Here is a 27,612-nt window from a genome sequence, read left to right as displayed (position 1 = left end):
TTGTGTAACTTTCTCCATTCTCCTGTAACTTCATCCCTCTTAGCCCCAAATATTTTCCTAAGAACCTTATTCTCAAACACCCTTAATCTCTGTTCCTCTCTCAAAGTGAGAGTCCAAGCTTCACAACCATATAGAACAACCGGTAATATAACTGTTTTATAAATTCTAACTTTCAGATTTTTTGACAGCAGACTAGATGACAAAAGCTTCTCAACCGAATAATAACAGGCATTTCCCAAATTTATTCTGCGTTTAATTTCCTCCTGAGTGTCATTTATATATGTTACTGTTGCTCCAAGATATTTGAATTTTTCCACCTCTTCGAAGGATAAATCTCCAATTTTTATATTTCCATTTCGTACAATATTCTGGTCACGAGACATAATCATATACTTAGTCTTTTCGGGATTTACTTCCAACCCTATCGCTTTACTTGCTTCAAGTAGAATTTCTGCGTTTTCCCTAATCGTTTGTGGATTTTCTCCTAACATATTCACGTCATCCGCATAGACAAGAAGCTGATGTAACCCGTTCAATTCCAAACCCTCTGTGTTATCCTGAACTTTCCTAATGGCATATTCTAGAGCAAAGTTAAAAAGTAGAGGTGACAGTGCATCTCCCTGCTTCAGCCCGCAGTAAATTGGAAAAGCATCAGATAGAAACTGGCCTACACGGACTCTGCTGTAAGTTTCACTAAGACACATTTTAATTAATCGAACTAGTTTCTTGAACAATGGTTATTAGAGGAGAAAAATTCGCTCTGGCGCTGGGGATCAAACCCCAGTCTTTGGTTCTTCGTGCCAAGCGCTCTAACCACTGAGCTACTCCGAAGCTCAATCCACAGCACCGGATCGAATCCCTCTCCTCTAGTGTTTTATCCTTTGTGGCCTTACTCCATGTATTAAGTCAATTGCCATTATACAAAGAGCGCATTCAGTTGAGTGACTTGGTAGCTGGGATTCCACAGTATATAATGCACTGTTGGACGAAGAATCTACGTAAAGATTAATTTTTGGTACCCACCATAATAGATTAATTCTGTAGGACCAAGAATTAATCTTTACGTAGATTATTTTTAGGTGTAATTCATTTCCAAATTGACGTTCCTTCTGATTAACCTTACTTACGTATGGTTTTCTTCCGGTATCTCTGGCTACCAGTATTATCCAGCTGTTTTAAGTACTGTCAGAACAGCCCTAACATGGACTTAACTAGGTCTTCGTGTTGTAACCATGGGTGTTTTCTTCATCTGTCTCAATATTCTCCTCTTCCTTTCGGTGGCTTTCAAATCCTTTCTGTGGCCTTCAAATCCTCTTGACGTTTGAGTACGGTATGAAACTTCTTACTTACAGATATTTTTGTCTAAATTTGTGAAAAATTACCCGTAATTGCGTATACTATAATTATATTCTTAAACCGTATTACAATAAAGTAATAATGGAATTATAAAGAATGTTTTGTGTGCTATTCAGAAAATGAAGGTTCATCTCTTAATTTGTGTGCATATTAGACCTAAATGATTTTATTTATGTACTGCTTTGAAATAGTAGTTAAAAAATAAATACGGTAATAGCAATAAGCGTCTTGATAAATGAGCTGGATTGTTGCGAAATACTTAAAACCTACAATAATGTGCCAACTTCATGCACGGTTTTAGAAAAATATATGTAGGCCTACTGCTAAGTTACTTCATCTAAACTAATAATAAATCTGTAGCCGAAATTTTTCTGGTAATTTTCGCTTTTCCAAAAATAATTGATCCTAAGATGTATATTTAACCGTCCTGAAACCGAAAATCGCTTTTTTGAAATTTTTGTTTGTATGTCTGTCTGTCTGGATGTTTGTTACCTTTTCACGCGATAATGGCTGAACCGATTTATATGAAAATTGGAATATAAATTAAGTTCGTTGTAACTTAGATTTTAGGATATATAGCATTCAAAATACCTTATTTAAAAGAGGAGTTATAAGGGGGGTTGAATTAAATAAATCGAAATATCTCGCCTATTATTAATTTTCATGAAAAATGTTACATAACAAATGTTTCTTTAAAAATGATTTCCGATAAGTTTTATTCTATACAAAATTTTGATACGACTGATATTTAATGAGATAAATGAGTTTTAAAATTAAGAAACAACGCCATCCAAGGCGCTGTAATGAAATAAAAACAAGTGACTTCGTCTATAAGGGGCCTTGGACAACAACAATCGAAAGCTATTAAACATAGATTACAGAGAATGTTTCTGTGTTTGTATTAAGTAATATCGGAAGCTAATTAATTACTAAATGATATGTCAATCTGTCAATCTTCATTAAACTATGGTTGCATGTAATAACAATTGGATGCACTTATGCAATATGGAACCAAGTCCAAAATACAGCTTTTGAGCTACAGCTGTTTTAGCAAATCGTTACAAATAAAATTCTACATCAATACTATTACGAAAGTAATGATTGCATTATTAACATTCTGAAATGCTCTTTGAGATCAATGGTGCAGCTCGCATCAGTATTTGACTCACACAGAGTAGAAGGGCAACATTGGAGTTGGTTCCATATTGCTTATTGCAAAAATGGATATTGGCACTTGGTTCCTTCTTGTGTGATTTAAATGCGAGAGAGATGAGGCAACATTCTAGTTCAAATCCATGTTTAACACTTTATTATTGGAAAACTAAACATCCGAGACACTAATTGTGGGATTACAAATAAAATTTAAAAAATATATATTCATTAGCATTTGTTCATACATTGACTTATCATTTCAAGGTGAAGTTAAGGGGACCATTGATTCCATCAACATCATCTTGTCCACACCTGTGGAGTAACGGCTAGCGCGTCTGGCCACGAAACCAGGTGGCCCAGGTTCGATTCCCGATCGGGGCAAGTTTTATTTTATTTTAGTAGGTTATTTTACGACGCTTTAACAACAGCTTAGGTTATTTAGCGTCTGAATGAGATGAAGGTGATAATGCCGGTGAAATGAGTCCGGGGTCCAACACCGAAAGTTACCCAGCATTTGCTCATATTGGGTTGAGGGAAAACCCCGGAAAAAACCTCAACCAAGTAACTTGCCCCGACCGGGAATCGAACCCGGGACACCTGGTTTCGCGGCTAGACGCGCTAACCGTTACTCTACAGGTCAGGATTCGGGGCAAGTTACCTGGTTGAGGTTTTTCCGGGGTTTTCCCTCAACCCAATATGAGCAAATGCTGGATAACTTTCGGTGTTGCATCCTGGGCTCATTTCACCGGCATAATCACCTTCATCTCATTCAGACGCTAAATAACCTAAGCTGTTAATAAAGCGTTGTAAAATAACCTACTAAAATAAAAATTCATTGGATTTTCTTCTGCAGTGACATATTCGACACCTAAACATCTTCGGTTCTACAAATAATATAATATATTATAATAGGTTTATAATATAATATAATATATCACTCCTATTAGCAAAAAATTGTATTCAAACTCCCATATTTACACAAAACAAACATGGGAACTGACAGCTTGGAGTTGGTTCTAAATTGCAAAGCACTGCACTATGGATTCTGTTTTTGGTGGTTGGTTCAGATCTCTCTATAGGGCAGCACGTTACAGATAGGAGTTGGTTCTATTTTGTATAAGAAACTATAGACATTAAGACACATTTTGCAATAGAAATCCAGATATTCATAAAATGGTGGTTGGTTCCATATTGCATAAGTGCATCCAATTAAGGAACATGTTAAAGAATTGTCATTGCACCAAATGAGTGTTCTCTGGACCAAAATGATCGCATTTTAATTATTTAAATACAATTTAAATTAAGTAGCATATTAAACGATTTATCCTTCTATCAAATACGAATGTTCCCTGGATCAAACGTCCTATTTTAATTATGTAATTACTTTATATTTATTTCTAACAGGTGCAGCGGAGCGCACGGGTACGGCTAGTCGTTAAATAAGAGCATTGTAGTAGCTGTGAATTATTTCTGTCCTGTTTCCAGTGACCTATCCTGGCCATTCCGGTATGGTATAACGTGAAAGTTCAAAGCTTCATAGAGGTGCCGCTATGGCAAGCGTCTTTTCCACTGCATTATTAGCCCGGCGCTTCCTCCCTCTGTTATTACGAGTTTGAGGTGGGAGAGCGGCCCTCCCCCAGTACATGTTATCTGTGCCAGCCACGGGCGTTATAGTAAGTGACCGGGCGGGGCGGCGACCCCATGTCTGATGAGATGACTTAGAGGCTCCTTATATCCCAAGGGGCACTTCCATTTGCCGCCGTGGTCATGTAAATACAGGGCGAAACATTGAACCAAGCACGAATATTTTCAACACAAACACACTTTTTGAAAATAAGAAATAATGCCCATGGCTTGTCTGTATATATTTTCATTAATAATCTTCCTCGTATGTAATCGTGAAAACTTTTAACTAATTCAACAGTTCATAGCATAAATACACGTCAAAAAAATGACTTTCATATTCCATCGGCAAGTCTATCGTGCTATCAAAAAGGAGTGCGTTATATGACAGTAAAAATTTTTAATAGCCTCCCTATCGATATAAAAAATGAAACTCAAAACATAACATTATTTAGGGCCAAATTAAAGAAGTACCTAATTTCTCACGCCTTCTATTCTGTAGGTGAATTCATGACATTCAATAACACTTCATGAAATTGATACTAAAACTATGTGTTGTACTAGTAGACTATATTGTAAATCTCGTCTGTATATATTTCATCTAAACTGTGACTATAAATTAAGATTTTATAATAGTATGAAGTATTTTGACTTGTTCCATATTCTAGCTGTAAGCATGTATGAATACCATGGAATGTTAATAAATTACAATACATTACACGCTGTTACACGAGAATCTAATCATATATTTTAGTGTGCTCAACTACGTTATTTTCTTGTTATCACTCATTTATAAGTTATAACACTTGCCAGAAATCCGTAACGAGTAGATCGGAAAGGATATAATATTACAGTCCTTATACACTATTTTATATTAGATCCCTTTCTTTCCTTCAGTAACTATACTCTTCTCCTGTACGATTAATGTCGGCGTAGCTCAGGCGGTAGGTCCTGCTGATCTAGAGCTGCGCTTGGGCGTGAGTTCGATTCCCGCTTGGGCGTATTATTATTATTATTATTATTATTATTATTATTATTATTATTATTATTTACTTTCGAGGTTGCCCAACTGCAAGGCGAAAGTTCACGGTAAATCCTTCCCAAATAACATGTATCTGTAATCAATTCCATCGCCACTAAATGAGATAGTAGGTAGTTGATACACCGTTGTTAAATAAAATAAATCACCTCATTCTATGTATTTATATCTTTCTACATATCGATGGCTAAGAAGTGATCATTCGTTTCTGTAAATTTGCAAGTGAATCAAACAATTGTTTTAAAAATTATTTTTTTCTCAAAATAAACAAACATTTCATATATGATTCTGCTTTGCAAGATCTTCTGCTCGAGAACAGTATCTATCTGTCTGTGTATCATCGTATCTCTCTGTCTATATATCCACCTATCTAGCTACTTACCTACCTATTTATCGTCGTCGATGGTCAGACGGTTATGTTGGCCGTTTCATCCGAGGTTTGCGTGGCGTGGGGGCTCCAGCCAAAATCAGTCAGTCAAGATGTGGATGCCACAGCTTAAAGTGCAGTGCGTGCTGATTTTCATCGATATGGCGAATCATCTCGGCACCGAAATCAGTTCTTTTGTGGCAGTCGTCTGATTGAAGATGGAGTTCGTAAGCACGCAAACGGAGACGCTTGTGAACAATGCCGTCAGCTGTTGAATGGGGAACTTGCAATTCCGTACTAGTCTAATTGAAAACAAAACGTGGAATCTGGACATCAGAGTTAATATTCTACATATAGACCAACTGAGAAAATAAAAAAAAAAAATTTTCTCGAAAACATTACACACATTGTTGTATTACAGTATTGTTTTCCTTATTGAGAACCGAATTTGTTTCTAGTCACTTTTTAATAATTGTGCAACAATTTCTGGGTGATTCTATAGCTTCTGGAGAACGCCGTTGAAATTTACGAACACATTTTCTTTGCGATTGGTTTTTTTTTTAAAGAGAAGAGAGCCCTTGCTTCCTGCCAGATTGGCTTTGTGAAACATGCGTCATTCTTATTTGATTGGCTCTGTAGCTTTGACAGCGACGCGCTTGCACGTTATTGGCGCTCTCGAAACGTCAGGTTTAGATACCACTGTAGACATGAAAACTTGTAGGGGTTTGTAAGACGTAGCTTAGGCGTGAGGATGCGTTCCTTCGAGAAAACAAGAAAGTAATATGCCCGTCAGAACCACGTCTCCAGCTTTGTCCCACCGGGAGTTGTACAGATTCGTAATTAGAGCCTGCGATGTCAGAAAAAAACATATACTGTATTATACGATGAAAGAGTAATGGAACGGATCCCGGCCAACTAGTCACTCATAACGAGTGCACCTCAACACATGTGTGGACTTCGGTCCTATGTTCATAGACATCTATGACGTAGTGCAGAGGGCGGCCACTAGAGGGAACCCAAGAGTTGGAACTTAATCAGAGACAATTCTGTCCGACGCCGGGGTGATATCCGGTGTGGCTTAGTGGATAAAGCATCAGCACGTAGAGTGAAAACCCGGGTTCAAATCCCGGCGCCGGAGAGAATTTTTCTCCGTTCCATTACTCTTTCATCGTATGATGACGCAGAATATCTGCATGGAAATATCATATGTACTTCGGTACATTAAAATAATATATATACTGTATTGTACTGTATTGTATTTATTTACATTCCATGGTATTCGTACATCGCTTCACAGCTAGAATATGGATCATGTCAAAAAAATCTTAATAGTACTACAAAGTCTTATTATAGTCTCTGAGTAGTTGAAATATTTAAGGTAAAGGAGGATAAGTGTGCACACCTAGTGTATTATTGTCTGTGGAATCTATTGTATTAGCCACCGGTGTGGCTCAGTCGGGTAAGGCGCATGCCTCCCGGTCTGAAGTTGCGCTCGGGCGCGAGTTCGATCCTCACTGGGCTGATTACCTGGTTGGGTTTTTTCCGAGGTTTTCCCCAAACGTAATGTAAGTGCCAGGTAATCTATGGCGAATCCTCGGCCTCATCTCGCTGTCACCAATCTCATCGACGCTAAATAAACTCGTAGTTGATACAGCATCGTTAAATAACCAACTTTAAAAAATCTATTGTATTATAGGTGAAATATTGAAAAATTGTTTAATGAATGACGGCATTATACGGATTATAAATTCAGCAGATGGACTTTAGGAGAAGATAATAAACAAATTAAATTTGATTTTTTTTTCTTTTGTAAAGGAAGCAAATGCACACTCTTAGCCGCACAGGCGGGTAAGAGTAAGCATAAAGAGTTTGCAGTGATTAAGTTTGAAAACAAACATTTGAATTAACACCAAAACAATTTGTTTTATATGAGAATACTTTTGAGGCAGACATGGAAATTTTCAGGCTTTTAATACACTTATAACTGAGTTTTTTCTAGAACAAAATGCCCACAATAGAAATATGAGATTCAGTAATAAATTTAACTACAGTTGTAGAACGAGAAAGAATAGACAATGATTACAAAAAAAAGGCTCAAGAACAATAGTCGCATACAAATGCTACAAATCCTTCGTAACTTGAAGATAACTCGCGCACTCTTACCCTTACCCCCTCTTTCTGTGCACGCTCTTAGCCGACATCGAGTTAGTTTAAGAATGTGTTACTAAGGAGCAGTACAATACGGTCTTAGGACATTAGTTCATGCCACTTCATTGCTACAAATAGGATTTCATTTTAATGTCAACATGTTCCTTCTAACTGACTTATAACTCTGTAGAAAACTCAAGTTTTCTTTTGAAAAAAATAGATGTGATTTCAAACAAAACGTTTACACACCTTTCTAAATAGAGATTCTTCTGCGGCTCGACCAACGTACAGTATAACTCAACCTTGTCAATAATCCATACTCAATGTAGTAATGCAAGCCAGTTTTGCAGTAGGCATACGGTACCAACTATGAAAAATTCACGATCGCGCACACTTCCTCTCCGTTACCTTTACAATATACTAGTACAACACAAGGGGTTATAGTCCCGTCGTTCTAATTTCCGGCAGCCAATCGCGTTGCAGGTCGGTTACATGTGTGCGTCTTGTGATTCGCTGAGGAAGACGTTATTCATTTCTTAAGGCTGAATAAATACTTAATATAATCGCCCGCCATTTTGGCTCTTTCGTTGGCGTTCACAGAAAGCACACGAAGACGTTATTTGCCGCTCAATTATTTGCTGAATTACAGTGCGTTTGATTCATTATCATAGGAGCTACGACATGATAATGTTTAACGGTGTGGCAAATAGATTCCTCGTATGGTAGCTCGGGAACGAAAGAACAAAAATGGCGAACGATACTACCTACCTAGACTTTATAGAACCTTCACTTCCTAAGACGTAAGCAAAGAGGAGGAGTCACGCCGGGAATAACAGCGTCGCGACTGTAGTATCGATACTTAATAGAAGACAGAAATATTCATGCAGCCTATATCAACAATTCCAAATATGATGAATGTTACTGAGCGGACAGAATAAAATTTCTAAACATTTCCTAATAATTTAAATCCTAAATTCCAATATTAGAAATATATATTTTTAAAATTTTGTAGGGACAGCTTCGTCTAAGAACCTGTAAATACTAGTCGCGACTAGGCTTAAATGTTGTTAATGTTTTAGTGGAAGAGTAGCAGCAATGCAAATGCCAGTGTTTTTTACTTACACTTCCAAACAATACAACATCACCTCTTAGAGAAGCCTAATTTACATTCGGATAAGCACTGGATGAATTCCATCTTAGTTGTCTACATTGTTAAATATAGTCACCGGTTAAAATAGTCGAATAATATATGTGTTGGAATAATGAATAATTTAATTATGTTTGTTGTTTAGTCAACTGTCCGAAGACAGGTCTGAACCGCACAAGCGATACCAAGAAGGCACCACTTATGAGGCAACTATGCCAGGAGATAATGGGGTAGGGTGGCCAGTTCCTTTTCCCAATTTAATTATAGTTACTAATGATGTTTAATTATCATCATTTAATTCGAGAAAAATTCGTTCCGGCACCGGGAATCGAACCCGGGACCTCTCAGCTCTGCGCGCTGAGTGCGCTTTCCAACTGAGCTATGCCGGGACACGATAATACACATTGGCTACTTCATAGTAGTCGTGTAATAATCAATGAGGTAGGCGAGACCTCATATATAATGAATATGTGATATATTAACTGTTAGCAGTTGTCACAAACTGAGGTTGAATATGGCCATAAAGTCATTTAAATATGCGCTCCTGCATGTATGACTTACATTGTCTAAAGTGCAGGTAGTAAGGCCGTAAAAAGCATTACGAGAGGAGTTCAGCCGGCACCGTGGATCGTGTCCCGGCATAGCTCAGTTGGAAAGAGCACTCAGCGCGCAGAGCTGAGAGGTCCTGGGTTCGATTCCCGGTGCCGGAACGAATTTTTCTCGAATTAAATGGTGATAATACACATTGGCTACTTCATAGTAGTCGTGTAATATTCGATGAGGTGGGCGAGACCTCATATATAATGAATATGTTATGTAATGATGTTTAACTTAAAAACACTGTTTATTGTCTTTAAATTCCGTACTGTTTATGCTGTTCTCCTTGGAGTATTTCCATTCATACACAGAACGTGTACCCGTTCGATATCGTTCGAAACTTCGTAGGTAGTAAATGTTTAATACAGTCTACTGCACTACAGACGGTAGTACAGTACAAACCTCGCGTGCGTCTTGGCCAGGTTGGTTTATACTCTCTTCACGACGGATAGTGTGTTTTGAAACAAGGACGAAGTGTTAAAAGTGGCCGGTTTTCGTAGTGAAATCAGTTCAGAATTTTAGAAACAGTGAAAAGGATGTAATATTCGGTCTGATCCATTAAGCTTCTTAACTTCCAAAACTCGGTCTAAAGTGGAAATAGAAATACTTGGCAAATATCTGGTGTAACTTTCGTTTCAGATATAATTCTAAGACTATTTCTTTGCGTCATCAGTAGAATAAAGGTTGTTTTCGTAGCGGTAAGCACTTAACTCTTGTTACAGTTTGTGTTACCTGTTATTTACATGGCGATGAATATGAAAATGTCTTCAACGCATTCGTCTTACGGAGTTCATGTGGATGAATAATAGTTATTTTTCCTTTATAAATCTTTAATAGATTGAGTTTGTGAAATAAATTTATTCTAAATTAAATTATCATTTTTTAAATTAGAGTATTAGTAAACGAACTACAAGCTTGCTCTTATTACTAAGCTGGCTGTTTTGAAATCATTGAATAGTACTCCTGCATGCAGTGTAAATGGGAGTACAGTTTCAAGAACCTTGATTTATTAAGAAAGCTTATATAAAAACTCCTAAAATAGTGGTTTGTTTATTTAATCACACGACATAATGTGGAAAATAGGCCCGTTTATCTTGCATAGACAGTACTGCCATGTCGCTGTAGTGAAAATTCCTTCAACCCCACATAACATTACTTGGTATAAAATGAACCTACTAATACATTACCATCAAACGCAATTAAATAGTAGAAAATACTTTATCAGTTCATTTGTTTACGAAACGAGAAAACGATGGAATTGGATAATTTTTCGATGTTACGTGTTCTTCTGTACAGTACACAAAACAGAAAAACTAATTACAGCCATAGATTACTTTTCAAAGTATCATTTGTTTGTGGCTTCAAAAATTAGTCTGCAAGGAAAGATGTGGCCAATATCATAATTATTTTACTTTATTTTGTATTTGTGGCCCATCTATATGCAAAGAATTCTGCACTCTTCAGACAAGCACGAAATTGAACAGCAATTCCTTCATTTTCTAATTCCTCTTGAGAATCCCTATGTCCCTTTTAGAGATGAAATGATTGTTCTTTTTTTTCAAGCGTCACAACACTGATTTGAGAACATAATAATAATAATAATAATAATAATAATAATAATAATAATAATAATAATTTATTGCGGTATAATTCTCCGTAATATGCAGCAATTTCTCGTACATTGTTGCATAGCGTGTAGAATCTGTTGGCGCGACCGAAAAGACGTCTATTAAACCAGTAGTAGATAATATGGGATATTAAATAAGTTAATTGATATCGTTACAAATATAACTTCTGATTCCTACCAATAATTTTTTTCCCTACCTTTTATCTCGAATTTGTCGTTGAAAATTAAATTAATGAATAATCCATTAGCAGTAGAGAAGTAACTTTTCTCTGAGTATTTTAGTTTCCTTGTTATATTCGTTCCGCCAGTGCTCTATTATTGCGTCATATCTTCTCTGAATAGTCTCTGCAAATAGTTATAGTTTCCCTAAAATATTTGTCACTCTGTTGATATTAATTTTTAAAAATATTCAGAACATATTCAGTGCTGTGCATCAGGAGTAATAATTTTTTTTTAATGTTATAATGACCTTTGTAAAGTTGTTGTTTAGTCAGCCAACATTACAAGTGATACCAATAAGGCATTACTTACGAGGAAACCAAGCCAGGAGGTGATGGGGTAGGGCGGTCAGTTCCTTTTTCCTTCATTACATACATTGCTGACCAGTAACATACTTTCGGTTTGAACGCTATTGTGTTGATGTCTCACTGGCAGAGAAAGAGAGGACGAAAGGATATTGCACAAGCAGAAATCTCACCTTTCTTCATCTTAATGGTGGCCTGAGCATGTCCGTACTTAGCTTAAGAAAGGACTAATCAGACTTCATATACACACAAACAATAATTGTTCTTCCTCTGACAACACAAATCGTCAAATTAGATGTACTGCCTTGTAATAGAGATGTTGTGTAAAGTTATAAACAAAAATTAAGAAATCCTATTTTTAGCGAAAATATTAGTCGCTTTTATACTTGTAGATATATATTCTGTAGTTACTTGTTGATTATTTTGTTGGAATTGCATTCCAAGCCACTTCTAATCAATATGTAGGATGTTACATGCTTAAGTATCATGTTCCTTCATAGTAATAAATTATTGTATTCGAATAACGTACTTGTTTATGAGCTTTGAAAATTTATTATACAAATCTAGATTGATCAAATTAAGATATACCTATTCGATTAGAATCTTTTACAACACGCATAGAACTTGAGAATACAGTCGTGTTTTCACTTAGTCATGTAACAGGTAACAAGGTCAGTATTGCGTGTGACATATTAAAATTAAAAACCAAATAATGATCAAGTGTGGACTTGTAATTGGTAATGGGGAAAACGTGAGTTATGTCGCCAGTAAGAAAAAAATCAGCTTCTTTTGCCATATGTGTATTTACAGCGTTAGGAAGGAAGGTCAATTTATATAGTTATGAAGATGGTATATGCTGTTTGATACGTCTAAAGACGATTATTACAATTATGCATTTTTAAGAAACACTAATAGTGATTTTAATGTTACACAGAAAGCTATCACTACGAGGTTTGATCAAAAAGTTTGAAGACAGTTTTAATATAAAAATAATGGAGATACAGGATAACTAGTGCTTGTCTCCTTCAGAGTATTCTCCCCCTGATGTAATACAGGTCTGCCAGCATCTCTGCCACATTTCAAAACACCTTTGGAAGTCACTTTCCTGAAGACTGTTTAGTTCCCTTGTCACATTCTCTTTAATGATAGGAATGTCATTGAACCAACGCCCTTTGAGTTTAATTTTTAGTCGGAGAAACAAGAAAAAGTCTGCGGGAGCCAAATCTGGATCCAGAAACAAAGGCTCAATCCTCACACTAGAAGTCACCAAATTCTCCTCGGCCCAAGAAAGTGAGACGAAGTCAAATGTGAAAACAATGCTGATTGTTGTCTTTGACATTAGAGGTGTGATATACTATGAATTTGTTCCCAGGGGCCAAACAATACTTCTACAAAGAAGTTTTAATACATTTGCGCGAGAAGGTGCAAAGAAAGCATCCCGAATTGTTTCAGAATCAGAGTTGGATCCACCACCTGACAATGCACTGGCCCATTGTCCCTTCTCCAACCAAGAACATCTAGTTCAAAAAAATATCCCTGCATTACCCCATCCTTCCTATTCGTCAGACTTGGCTCCTGCAGACTTTTTCTTGTTCCCCCAATTAAACTCAAAGGGCGTAGGTTCGATGACATTCCTACCATTAAAGAAAATACGACAAGGAAACTGAACAGTATCCAGGAAAGTGACTTCCAAAGGTGTTTTGAAATGTGGCAGGGACGTTGGCAGACCTGTACTACATCAGGGGGAGAGTACTTTGAAGGAGACAAGCACTAGTTATCCTGTATTTCCATTGTGCTTATATTAAAACTGTCTTGAAACTTTTTGCTCAGACCTCATATGGCACAATATTTGTTTCTTTATGAAGATACAATCAGATTATAATTCTGGGAAGTTCCTTACAAATGTCAATGCGTGCTTCCTCTTGTATAGTCATTCTCTCTAATAGCAGTGTGCAGTGAATCAGCCAGTTGTAACCTGCATTCATGATTCTTGATTAAAATTGTACGTACATGCTCAAAATGATAACCATCTGCCTGTGTCCATACCTTTGGCTGTATATTTCTAGAAACTAGCGGACCTCTGAATGTGAAATTAATTAAGCATTTCTTAATTGATCTGGGGAATAATATTATGCTTCTTGTTCCTTGTCAGGAAAATCACAGATACAATTGGGTAATCTAACAAGCCATGAATTAAGACAATATTTCCGTGAAATATTTCACGAATTGTAGTATGTAATTGAATAATTGGTTGTACTTGTATGTTCAGTGACATTGCTTTGCATAGATTATGCATGATCAGTTTCTTCTTCTATCAATCAAAATTAAGGTAGCATATCTTCCTGAATTGTTTAAGAAACGTAAACTCAATTTTGTGAGCTCTGATTACACATCATAGTCTCATAAATGTGTACATTGATATCCATCACCTCATCAGGAAATCGGTATGGCATAGTTGTGCCCCGCGGTCAATTGGGAGACCTAGGCATGGCATAATTGCGCCCCGAAGAAATCAAGTAGCAGAAGAGACATGACATAGTTGCGCCCCGATGGTCATAGTACACACGAAAGTGATTGTCATAAAATAAATAAATTACTTTAAAATATTACAGTGATAGCTGCATTAAAATCAGGTAGACCTAGCATATGATCAATTTTGCTATTTAAACTAACACTTTTTTATTGTTGATCTAAATGAGGGGTTGGAAAGCAATGGTGGATTGTCAATGTTTAGGTGAGGGGTTTGGACTTTTTCCATTGCTGGTTGTCACAATCAAAAAATTAAGACAACGTTTCGAAGAGTGGTTTTCCCTTCGTCTTAAGGTGGAAGGAAGGAGACGAAGATGAAGGGAGAACCACCCTTCGAAACGTTGTGTCTTAATTTTTTTATTGTGACAACCAGCAATGGAAAAAAAAAGTCCAAACCCCTCACCTAAACTTTTTTATTGATCACACACAATAAATGAACTGCATTTTTTGTTTCTACATCGATAGCTTAACCCTACAGTACAGGATTTCGAAAATTGAAACTTAGAACCATTGTGAATTATTAACTCTTTATCCTTTTCACTAAACTTAACATTCATTTTAAATTAACCTCACTATACGCCACAGACGGTGTGAAAATCACTAATAAAATGTCAAGATTGCTAAGGTCCCATATTCCAACGGCTCACTTATTTGAATAATTATGTCAGTTAATAAAGTACTGCAAACTTCATGGTGTTCATTTTAACGGTAGACTATTGATAATCACTGCATAAACAGTAGACAAACAGTTAATAAAGTACTGCAAACTTCATGGTGTTCATTTTAACAGTAGGCTATTGATAATCACTGCATAAACAGTAGAAAAACAGTTAATAAAGTACTGCAAACTTCATGGTGTTCATTTTAACAGTAGGCTATTGATAATCACTGCATAAACAGTAGAAAAACAATTAATAAAGTACTGCCAACTTCATGGTGGTCATTTTAACAGTAGGCTATTGATAATCACTGCATAAACAGTAGAAAAACAATTAATAAAGTACTGCCAACTTCATGGTGGTCATTTAACAGTAGGCTATTGATAATCACTGCATAAACAGTAGAAAAACAGTTAATAAAGTACTGCCAACTTCATGGTGGTCATTTTAACAGTAGGCTATTGATAATCACTGCATAAACAGTAGAAAAACAGTTAATAAAGTACTGCCAACTTCATGGTGGTCATTTTAACAGTAGGCTATTGATAATCACTGCATAAACAGTAGAAAAACAGTTAATAAAGTACTGCCAACTTCATGGTGTTCATTTTAACAGTAGGCTATTGATAATCACTGCATAAACAGTAGAAAAACAATTAATAAAGTACTGCCAACTTCATGGTGGTCATTTTAACAGTAGGCTATTGATAATCACTGCATAAACAGTAGAAAAACAGTTAATAAAAGTACTGCCAACTTCATTGTGTTCATTTTAATAAATATTAAATCGAATAAGAAATCATTAACGTTGGTTGATTATGAGACTCGAGTTTCCGTAGTGTCTTTTTCTCTACCTATTTCATCGGGGCGCAACTATGCCATGCCCCTTTCTCTACCTGATGGGACCGGGGCGCAACTATGCCCTGCCCCAGGAAATTTCTTATTCAGTTTTTTTTTATTACACTTTCTCTACGAAGATCACTTGTTGAATTTTTGACAATGCAACTGTGCATAAATTATATCAATTCAGTCTTTCAGGCAGTATTAACCTCTCTTGACCACAGCTGGCAGTAACGGAATGTTAGTGGGAAGAGACGCCTGACTGCAAAGACATCTCAGGTCCCATGGCATTTGTAAAGAACTTTCCTATATTCTTGTCATTGCATCTACTTTCAGAAATAAGGTCCTTATCACTGCCTCTTTCATAATTTTGGGCTGTGTGTCAAAGAGACTGAAGTAATTCAACAATTGTGTAGTGACAAGTGACAAAATATGAACTTTAATCATGTTAAGGAGTTTGATTGCGACCAAGTGGTGTGATGGTGTTGGCCAGATTGTAAGGAATTGGAAGTGCAGGAACAGAAAGGAGGAAATCCGGGGGTTTGTGTGTTTATTTCCCCCATAAGACCTTGTGTACTCGTTAACCTTCTGGTTGTGAAAATCTGACATGTCTGGGTGCTTACTGACACGATGGACTACCAGTGCATCATCGTGTACACAATCATCACTATCCTTCCACCAAACCGGGCTGGTTTGGCCGCCGATACACAGTGGGAGCCACAAGGCCCTGCTGCCCGTGCCTGCTGTTTTGCATGGATCAAGTGTTGCATCAAGAGGTGTGCAATCTGTGTGTCCTTTACAATTGTGTGTGTCTCGTGTCTCCAAACCAACACACTGACTGAAATGGTATTTAGCTCTCTATGTCTCTCTCTTTGCTTCTCTCTATCTCTAACAAAACTCCTCATAAGATTTAAAATTAATATGGAGCAAAAAGAGCTGTTAGTTGAAATTACAAGAAGTTATACCAGCTGATAGGAGCTCTTTCCTCGAGTAATTTTAAGTAAAAAATTTTCGTGTGTGCATTGATCTGAAACTTAACATCGTCAATGCTTTAGGATTTTGAATCTTCAGAAAATATGTAATAGGGGCCTAATTGTGTTACCTATAAAACAAAATGCAGGGTGAATCAAAAGTCTGGAACCATATAAATATCTTCCATATGCTTGATTTTCGAATACTGTAGGTGTTACCAGTATTTATTTGTAAAACCAAATGCTCTACCAGTGACACATTCGATTCTAGCCCTAAGCTATCTCAAAAGCCACCATTTTGGATGCAACTTTGAAATGTTAAATGGAAAAGGGGTCTTACAAATACTGGTAACACCTATAGCAGCGTTTCTCAAACTATGGTCTGCGGACCACCTGTGATCCTCGATGTCTGTCCTTGTGGTCCTTCAAAAAAGACAGAAGAAAAAATAAAATTCAATCGAATTGCGTATCACACTATAGCTGAAAATCTCAGAGTTTGTAAATGACACATGGTAATCGCCTTTCACTTTTTCTTCCAGTACTGACATTTTATGAAATTTATTTAACATACCCATCCATCGCCTTCCCACTCTACTCTCAGCAACAAAAGAGGGATTTAAAGCACTATGAACGTGGTGTTTCTCGACATCTTTTCCGTGCAAATCTGGTGCTGTGCCTGTTACCCAGCTAGGGACCACCCGAATTCATAACAGAACCAAAGTACCGAACCTTTTCCTGTATTTATGACTTTCTTAATAGTTTTGCTGACACCTAGTCTGTACATTCAAATGGTCATGTACTGTACATCGTACACCAATAATAGAACATGCAAAATTGCATGTTTCTGCATTAATTTTTTTTTATTTCTGTTTTTGCAAATGACGATATAAGAAATTTTCTTCTATTAACATTAACTTAATTAGTTAATACTAATATAAAATTAATTTAATTAAATTAATTTTAATTAATTATTTCTACATTAAAATGTAAGTATACTGGTATTAAAATATGCTACATAAATGATTAATTTGCTTTCGAAGGGAACAAAAGTAAGGTGGTCCGCGGAACTGTTCTGACTTAAAAAAGTGGTCCCCACTTCAGAAAAGTTTGAGAAACACTGACCTATAGTAATCGAAAATCAAGCATATGAAAGAAATTTATTGGTTCCAGACTTTTGATTCATCCTGTAGTACAAAACACCGGAAAGAAATGCTTCATTAAAAAAAGAACTCTTATAATTATTTTATCCCACATCATTGGAGAGTAATAGTTATTTCTGAATAGTATGTTTATGTATGATGGAGTTCACTCTCCCTACACAAAATAAAATTTACAAGAGAGCTTCAAAAATTTCATTTCTCACTTTAATGAAACTAGTGACATGCATGTGAATCGAACACAACCTTCAAATGCATAATTATGGATCAATCAGGAAGTCTATATCTATCCTAATTACGTTTCATAGCTGCAGATAATCTAGAAGCATTATTGACAGTGATGTACTTCTCAAAATATAAAATAATTAATAAATTTTTAGAATTAAAATCATGTTCATACAATTTTTTCTACTCAAAGTGACGTCAGGAATATGCTCCATAAGTGCTAGTGTAACTTCGTGAATCTCACTGTATATCAGAAGGAACTCAATAATTATGTTGATAATGTTGAGACACATATTGGCCATAGTGCATCCATGACATGTACATAAAATCATCCAGGAGAGGTTTGTTTTCATTGCAAATTTCGCTTTTAATTTACCTATAAAAGCAAATTAAATAGTGATTATCCATTATGATTATCATTTGTATGATTAACTAAAGGTTTGCTTATTTCATTGGCGATAAAATGATCCTGTGTATATGATACACTATTATTTCACAAATAACTGTTCTGTATCAATTTTGTTAAGCATATTATAATATTTTAACATTTACTTTTACTCCCAATTTCTTAATGTTGCTTGCTTTAACATACATGCCTTCACAAAAACCATTGACGTATTTATGGAACCCAATAAAAGAATGTTCTAGTAAAATACATTGCAGATTTCTGGTGTGTTCCTGTTATATGTTGTGAAATTATTAAACCTGTTCTGTATTTGTTGGTCAGAGAGATGTGATGAGTTATATATTGTGTGTTACAGAGCGGTAGCAGCCTATCTGCGGGCACTCAACTTGAGCCCTAATAATGCAGTTGTCCACGGAAATTTGGCTTGTGTCTACTATGAACAGGGGTAAGTTAACCTTTATTACTGTCATCTTGCTTTGTCAGATCTTATGGATTCAAAAATAGCCTATCTTAAAGTAGATTATGATTACTTTAAAGTACCTTACATCTTACTCCAGTTTTGTATCCGCGGTATCAAAAATATTTTTGGTTTCGTTTCCAAATAAGTCCTGGCCCCAGCATCATATCTACTACAGCACATTCAACTCAAGACGCAACCCATGCACTGGCAGGCAGGTAGTACTCTCAAGCGGTAACACCCAGCTGCATTGTGCGGTTATTGAATTGCTAAGTGGCCTGGCATGCATTCTTTCTACCCGTATTTAGTATTAAGCTACGGTTTGGCTACGGCGATCTTCGCCGACGATCATCGCTGGCGATCTTCACTGGGATTCTGTCCCGTTGATTTGAATGTGCATGGTTTCTTTACGGTGATGAATGTCAACGAACGTCGCTGGGCTCGATGAACATCGTCGGCGTTTGCCTTGGAGGCAAAAACCTGGCGATCATCGCCGAAAAACCAATTGTAAAATTACGGTAGATTATGAATTAAATCATTTAATAACATGTGATTTATACATCACACATACCATAATGGCGGTAAAACAGAAATCTTTCTGCAATTTCTTCACTAATGAGGACGATATATTAATTGATTAAACACAAATCCCTGTTCTACATGAGCCAAAAAGAAGAATCAATGTAAACAATAACAAATCTATATTTTGCAACAACCAGAGGTGTTAATACAATTGAGTTGTTGTTTGTTGTTTTCTAATGCCAGGCGTTTGACAATAAAGTCATTTGACCTCTTGCACTCCAATATTTTTTAAAGATATTATCATGACCAGCCAATGAAGCACAGATTTTGAGGTTAATACAATTGAGTAAAGTGATTCATAATTGAAGGACACACACGATGCGGCAGATTTAGCTACTGAAGCAAAGTTTGAGTGTGAAATAATAAGTGAAGTGGAATTCCGAGCAAAGGAGAGAAGTGCAACAACCTCCTTCTCACATTATTTTTTTATTTGTAACATTATTTCCTAAATAAATGCTCCTAAATTTAAAAAATAACATTGTAAAAAGTAAAAATAAAGTTTTTATATAATTGGTTTTTACGTTAAAGTTATGCTTATCTTTCAGCTGGGCTGATTGGTTTGTGAATAAATTTTGTGGGTAATTTTACAACATAATTTTCAATTGAACTTAAAACAAAATGAAATTGTTCGGGAGAAAGTCTGAAATATTCTTTAAAGTTGGTGGGCTCATTTTCAAGATGTCTTAATATCAATTAATTAAAAGACCCCTCTGTATATCTATTTATAAACATGACATTAACTACTTAAAAGATCCGTACTTGTTTTTCAAGGCAAAACTTATATTATAACGTTATCATATTGTCATCCACTTATCAGCTGATCAGACATGGTCAACTATATAAAACAATAAACTATCCACCTAAGAAGTTCGCCGGTAAAGAAACCACTCTCTGACGATGACCGCTGGCGATTTCAATCATCAGCGATATTCATTCGATGAAGATCGTCGTAGCAAAACCGTAGCTTTAGTTCATCTTCTGTAAAATTAATTTAATGATGTTTATTTCTTTACCATAAGACTTATATGTTCAAAATGACTTCCAGCAGCTTCAATACAGTGCTCACACTGGTGAGCTCAATTCCTGCCTTGAAATGCTGGAGATCACGGTCCAAATATTTTCTTGAAGTTCCTCTAATGTATGAGGATTGTTCACATACACTTTATTTTTTAACATACCCCAAAGATAAAAGTCATATAGTGGTAAACACCATGATAAATTTAAACTTAAATAGAGCACAAACACGTTAAACGAAAACTAAAACTGACCAAACATGTATAGCTTGATTCAGGGATTTTGGCCCTTGCAAAAAATTAAGTAGGTAGGCTAAGAGCGAGTTACTCATCACTGGGATTATCCACCACTGCTTCGGCATGTGGACGTGAGGCCAGCAGCTGTCTGGTCAGTCTTGGCCCTTCAGGGCTGTAGTGCCATGGATATACGTTTAAACAAACTGAAATATTCCCAGTAATGCTTTTTTTTATATGTTGACATTCTTTATTGAAGTAATTATAGTAATTTTGGAGGCTGAGGTGATTATTCAGGTAATTTTGCAAAATGTGTTTTATTTGTAGCATATGATAAATATAATTGTATTACATTCTTTCGTTCTATAATTTGAGAATAATTCTTTGGTTGCAGGCTTATTGACTTGGCTATTGACACATATCGTCGTGCTATTGAACTGCAGCCTAACTTCCCTGATGCATACTGCAATTTGGCAAATGCACTTAAGGAAAAGGGTCAGGTTGTGGAAGCTGAAGAATGCTACAACACAGCTCTTCGGCTGTGTCCTACACATGCAGATTCTCTCAACAATCTGGCCAACATCAAACGAGAGCAAGGCTATATTGAAGAAGCAACTCGTCTTTACCTTAAGGCCCTGGAAGTTTTCCCAGAATTTGCAGCAGCACACTCAAACCTGGCATCCGTCCTCCAACAACAAGGCAAGCTCAATGAGGCCCTTATGCACTACAAAGAAGCCATTAGGTAAGTAGATTTACTATCGGTTGATTTTCTCTTGTAGTGATTTTGAATTCGTGAGTTAAATTAGTTCAGAAGTATATGCTGAGAAGTTTCTTTCAAACGCATTGCCACTCTCTCTGCACTGTTTCTATTTCCTGTAGGAATAAGCCATTCGCCAGCACATTGTAAACTGTTTCCTTCAATAAAAAAGTTGTTGTTGTTGTTTTCTAATGCCAGGCGTTTGACAATAAAGTCATTTGACCTCTTGCACTCCAATATTTCTCAAAGATATTATCATGACCAGCCACTGAAGCACAGATTTTGAGGTGTTCCGAATCCATTTCTTGGTTTGAGTTGCACAATGGGCAGTTAGGGGACTGACATATTCCAATTCTATGCAGGTGTTTGGCCAAACAATCGTGGCCTGTTGCCAATCTAAATGCAGCTACAGACGATTTTCGTGGTAAATCAGGAATTAACTGTGGATTTTGATGCAGAGAGTTCCATTTTTTCCCTTGGGATTGAGTTATCAAATTTTGTTTGTTGAAGTCTAAGTATGTAGATTTAATAAATCTTTTCACAGAGTAATACGTAGATTTAGTAACAGGTCTGTAAGTAGCAGTGCTGCCCTTCTTTGCTAAAGCATCCGCATTCTCGTTTCCCAGGATTCCACAATGGGATGGTATCCATTAGAATATAATTCTTTTATTGAGTGATAATAATTGAGAGAGCATTTTAGTTATTTCTGCTGTTTGAGATGAAGGTGTGTGTTTAGAGACGATTGATAGAATAGCTGCTTTGGAGTCTGACAATATAACTGCATTCCTAAATTTATTGATGTGGCATAGAAGATTCCTGAGACATTCACTTATTGCAATGATTTCACCATCAAAACTTGTTGTTCCATATCCAAGAGATCTATAAAGTGAGAAGAGACAGCACGTAACACCTGCACTGGCACCTTGTTCCCTGGAGATCAAGGATCTGTCGGTGTATAAATGAAGCCAGTTTTGTGGAGGGTACCTAATATTAATTGTCTCTAAAGACAATTGTTTCAGTATTTCAGTGTTTCCTTCTGATTTCAGTATTTCTTCTGTTAAATTTAGATTATATTCTATATTTAATAGAGTTAAAGGGTTTGGTTTAATTTGTAAGTTTTCTTTTAAATTCGGGATATTGGTTTTCTGTTTTAATTCTTGAACAATGGATATGAAACTTTTTTTGAGTTTTCAATCTACAAAGAGGACTGTATGAATGCCAATTGTTTCCTGGTAATCTGATAAGTTTTTCATATTGAATCAGTGCTTTTTCTTCTATTGTCATTTTGATGGTGTTAATATTAGTGAGGAATCTCATAGAATCTATTGGCGTTGTTTTGATTCCACCAGTAATGAGTCTGAGAGCTTGGTTTTGAACATATTCTATGTCGTTTATGAAAGGTGGAGTAATTAAAATTTCTCCGCAGTATGTCAGCACTGGCTGTATAAACATTTTGTATGTAGTGTTCAAAGTATTCCTAGAGCATCCCCATTTCTTTCCTGCTAGTCTTTTTAGAAGGGAGAATCTTTTACGAGCTTCTTCAGAAATGTATTTCAAATGGTAAAAAAAGTAAAATGTATGTCGGTCCCAATATTTTCCCATGATATTGTCTGAATTGTTTAAAACTGGGAAATCCATTCATCACAAGAGCGTAGTGGCAGAGAGGACAGTTTGATGACTAGTTTTAATTCTTTGGACATCTTGATCATCTGGATCATCCCCATTCCCAATTACTCCGGATAATTGGAGTTCTACTGTAGATACATTCTGAACAAACTTAGGTTCAGTGAAAGAATTTACATAAGAATGTCAATGAACCATTGTATTTTTTAAAGACTATGATTTTTATTTATGTCCCTTATATACAATTGTTCAGTTTGTCTGAAATTCCCAAGCCTATTCACACTTTCTGTACAGAATTTGTATTTCATTATATAACATTGCCAGGTATGAAATTACCAGATGTGGTTTTATTTAGTCATACCGAGCTCATGTTCACTAGAGTCTTAAAACTGTGGTATTTACATGATTTGACCGTGTGTATTTTTAATATACAGTATAATCCCTCCTAACCGGCACCCAAATAACCGGAAATACCAAAACAAAGGCACTTTGGGCTGAGTCCCAAAAAAAGAAAGAAAGAAAAAAATTTAAATTTTAAATCTGCCACATTGTTACAGTCTGAACCATCAGTTTTGCCATATTAGGAAGTTCGCACGAACTTTAATTTTCAGTGAATATTCGAACCTAAAATTAATGTATTATTTGGGTTGTGTGATGGAAAATGCACACAGTTTTTATATTTATTCAGTTATGAGCAAGTGATAGAGATAAGCTTCACATGGCTGCAGTTTTAACATTTGGCACCATGAAATACGAACTACTATTTTTTTTAATACCGGTATTCATTCAATTATCCAGCAAAATTTCTTATCTGGAACTAGTGTGGTCCCTTCAGTGTCAGTTAAGAGGGTTTCTACTGTAACTATGCAGTCTCATCAAATATAAATTCTCATGCATATTCACTTTTAATTGTACAGAACTTTTCCATTACAATTTGTTCGTAAAATTAAGTCTCTAAATTGTGAAATATCTTTCTCCCTTTCAATTAGTGACTGTTAAATTTGTTACATCAATAAAAATAATTAATATTGTGAAAGAACTAGGTACACCATTGAAGTCGCAGATACAAATATTTAGATTCAAACTTTGATTCTAAATTTATATTTTATAATTGAGGACCGTTTTTGCAAAACTTGTTAACTGTAAAATTTGCAAAATTGAGATTGTAATGGATTTGTTAATATAAGGCAGGCCTCTACATGATGTTGAAGGCATCTTAGTAAAATTTGATTATTTCTCTTCATTGTAGTGTCAAAAGTGTGATCGTTTCTCCAAAACTTGCTTTCTGCTATGTGAGAGTTACAGCAAAATTTTGTTTACTACAGTGTTTTGTCTCTCCTGTAAAATTTAGTTTTTTCAGTTAGCAAGTTTTGCAAAAACGGTCCTCAATTTCATAAGTACAAGTCGTTAAGAATATTTTCCTCACACTTAATACATTTTCTTCTTTGTTAGGATCCAACCGACGTTTGCAGATGCTTATAGTAACATGGGCAATACTCTTAAGGAAATGCAGGACATTCAAGGTGCTCTTCAGTGTTATACTAGAGCCATTCAGATTAATCCAGCGTTTGCAGATGCTCACAGCAACTTAGCATCAATACACAAGGTAAGGAGAATGGAATGCTTTCGTTTATGGATGAATATTCTGAAATGGGTAAATGTACGTCCCGGCTGATTTAAGGAGTTTCTTGAAAATGTTAACTGATTACTTCTGCGTTTAATTAATTAACTCTCACATGTTTTAGTTGGAAACAAAGCATAAAAGGATTAATTTTAAAATTTATAATTAAAAAATAACATCCAAACGTCAAAATGTAACTACGGTCCTTATGTCCCCAACTACATTTTACTCTGTTCTACTAAGTTTTTCTCGGAATGTTTCGATTTGATTTTATTTCCTCGGCCAAGATTATAAAAATAAATAATTAAAATACTTATGAAAGGCAGGAATTGTTGTTTGTTTAATTCTGAAAGGAAACAACTTTAATGTAAAGTTTGTCCCCAAAAATTTCGTAACTTCAGTCCCTCGAAATAAAAGAGCTACACAAAAGACAATTTTGCTTCATGTGGTAAATTTTAACGGTTGGTAGTGATGAGAGGTCAACATGGCGCCAGTTAAAAAACTTTTCGTCCATTGTCGTAATTTATTTTATTGAAGAAATACAAAAATCATCACTGATGACTGAATGTTATGTTTTCTATTGATAACACCTGTCCCAGGTGGCATTAAATATAATTTGTATATATTAAACTTTCGTAGTATATGCAAAACATTACACTGTTTGTCGACTAAAAAATCTAACCTCCATGATATTTTTAACGATTTATTTTGTCAGAACTATTGCGGAAATTATACTAATTTGTAACAACGGTCCCTGTAATGTCAGTCCCTTTATTGTGGGACTGAGGTTTCATTTAACATACAATTATTAAATACTGTTGGATAAAGTAACTTCGAATATTATTTCATGTGATTGTTTATAGGAAAGAAAAATGTCTGATGATGAAAGTAGGAAATATGAAAGGGAGAAGATACGTAGGCAGAGGGCAAATATGACTGAAGAGGAGTTGCAGAAAAAAAGGGACTATGGAAAAGAATATAAAAAAAAGAAAGAAAGTAGTAAATATGACTGATCGTGAAAAAAGAAATGTTCAAAGACAAGTGAAATCTGAAGTACAGAAGTTTAGAAGATACCTTAAACAATGGGCTGTAAGGGAAAGATAACAACAATCCCCTGGTTTTTTTTTTAATTAGAAAATCTCACATAAACATTTTTTTAAGCTCAACTGATACCAGAATCTTCAATAATAGGAGCAAATGTAACCAATGTGAGAAAAAAGTACACAATTTAATATAATATATTTTTTCCAGTTTTGTTATTCATATTTGCCCATTTCAGAATATTCACCCTTATAGGAATATAGATAATAAAAAATGTTGTTACAAACAGAAAGATGTGAGTCTCTGTTATCATTATTTATGCTTTTACCTATAGGTAGGGACCTGAATTTTAACACCTGTTTTTCTGAAATTAACATCTACTTTTTTCCAAAAGAAACTTTGTGAATTCTACCTTTCATTTCTCAAAAGATAACATTGTGAACAGTTTAGCATTTTCCTTCTTCAAATGAAATCGTCTGCCTGAAACAACAGCACCATACTGTGATAAAATACCTTCAATGTCAGCATTGTTTTTTGGTGTCCACAATACCTTGCAAACAACATTCTGAAAATGCTTTATTCTCCAATGTGGCAATTGCAGAATTTACAGAAAAATGTCTTAGCATCTGAAACATTGAGTCCCTGAATGGAATATTGCTGGGCTCTTTCATGGGCAGTTATGGTTGTTCGCCCATTTTATGAAGGAGCTCGTGTCTCACAAATCCAACCAAATCTCCCAATAAAACTAAAATAACTAACGAAAAAGTTATTTTAATCGTGCAGTCTGTGTATAATAATGATGTTTCTAAACTATTGGACGAATTTTGATCATATTATCTGGAAGTAAATTTATCTGGGAATGATATATATGATATAATAAATTTTAGTAAAAGATAAATAGGTCTTTGTTTGAAATCAAAAACAGTTATATCATATTAAATCCAAATATTTTCTTTCGTGATTTTTATATCCAACAGAATGATGAAATGTTCGTGGTTTGCCATGAATTACACATAGAACAACTGTCAGAGTTTTTGCAGCTAAACAGTTTTTACTTGTACAAAAAAGCCCTTTATGATATTATTCTACCAGTTGCGGTTCCCCCCTCCCCTCATTGATTCTACTTGGTGCAGAAATATTTTTTTATAGTTTTCAGCTGCTGTGAATATTTATGTTCTCAGTTTGAAGGGAGGTTTTAGAATGAGCCTGTAACAATTCTCTTGAACATAAAAGTTGTACATCTATGGAAGGTAATGGGAATGGCGTTCATGCCTCTATTAATTTCTTATGCATAATGTATGTTATGTAATATTCATGGAACATATATAACTGTTCTAATTTTGTTCTCTCTCCCGCTCTCTCTTTTTTTTCTCCAGGATTCTGGCAACATTCCAGAAGCAATTCAGTCATATCGCACAGCACTGAAGCTCAAACCAGATTTCCCAGATGCTTATTGCAACTTGGCCCATTGCCTTCAAATCGTATGTGACTGGACTGACTATGAAGCACGTATGAAGAAACTAGTCAGCATTGTAGCCGAGCAACTAGATAAGAACCGCTTACCTTCAGTGCATCCTCACCACTCCATGTTATATCCTCTTTCCCACGAATTTAGAAAAGCCATTGCTGCCAGGCATGCCAATCTGTGTTTGGAAAAGGTTAGTAATATTTGCAGTTTAATCAGTTGTCTCTTGCTAGAGATGAACAAATCTAACTGCCGCTCTCGCTTGCTGTGTTCGTTGCACTTGTCTTTCGAGTCTCGTCTCGTAACTCTCGTGCGCTTCGAGTCTTGCTTATCGTTCTCGAAATAGCATTTGGTCAGCGTGAAAAGATTTCGTAACTTTGAATAGCATACATCGTTGAAAAAAATAACATTAGAGATGTTTGATACAAAAAGACAAAACTAAACAGTATCAT

The 27,612-nt window shown here is 35.7% G+C and overlaps 1 protein-coding gene across 2 annotated transcripts in view; it reads left to right on the top strand.

The window, feature by feature from the left end:
- Positions 1-27,612, top strand: part of sxc (O-linked N-acetylglucosamine (GlcNAc) transferase sxc) — a 206,924-nt gene that overhangs the window by 154,228 nt on the left and 25,084 nt on the right. The window contains exons 2-6 of one of the 2 annotated variants that reach the window (XM_069836574.1): positions 15,945-16,384; positions 18,723-18,812; positions 21,048-21,395; positions 24,486-24,639; positions 27,072-27,353. In XM_069836574.1, the coding sequence (XP_069692675.1) occupies positions 16,239-16,384; positions 18,723-18,812; positions 21,048-21,395; positions 24,486-24,639; positions 27,072-27,353 (1,020 nt within the window). In that variant the 5' untranslated portion in view covers positions 15,945-16,238. The remainder of the gene's footprint in view (positions 1-15,944; positions 16,385-18,722; positions 18,813-21,047; positions 21,396-24,485; positions 24,640-27,071; positions 27,354-27,612) is intronic. The other variant, XM_069836573.1, reaches the window with a different exon arrangement.

The sequence above is a fragment of the Periplaneta americana genome, chromosome 1, assembly GCF_040183065.1.
Source record: "Periplaneta americana isolate PAMFEO1 chromosome 1, P.americana_PAMFEO1_priV1, whole genome shotgun sequence".
Classification (NCBI taxonomy): domain Eukaryota; kingdom Metazoa; phylum Arthropoda; class Insecta; order Blattodea; family Blattidae; genus Periplaneta; species Periplaneta americana.
Note: the sequence above shows the minus strand (reverse complement) of the source record. Positions and strands in the feature narration are given on the sequence as shown.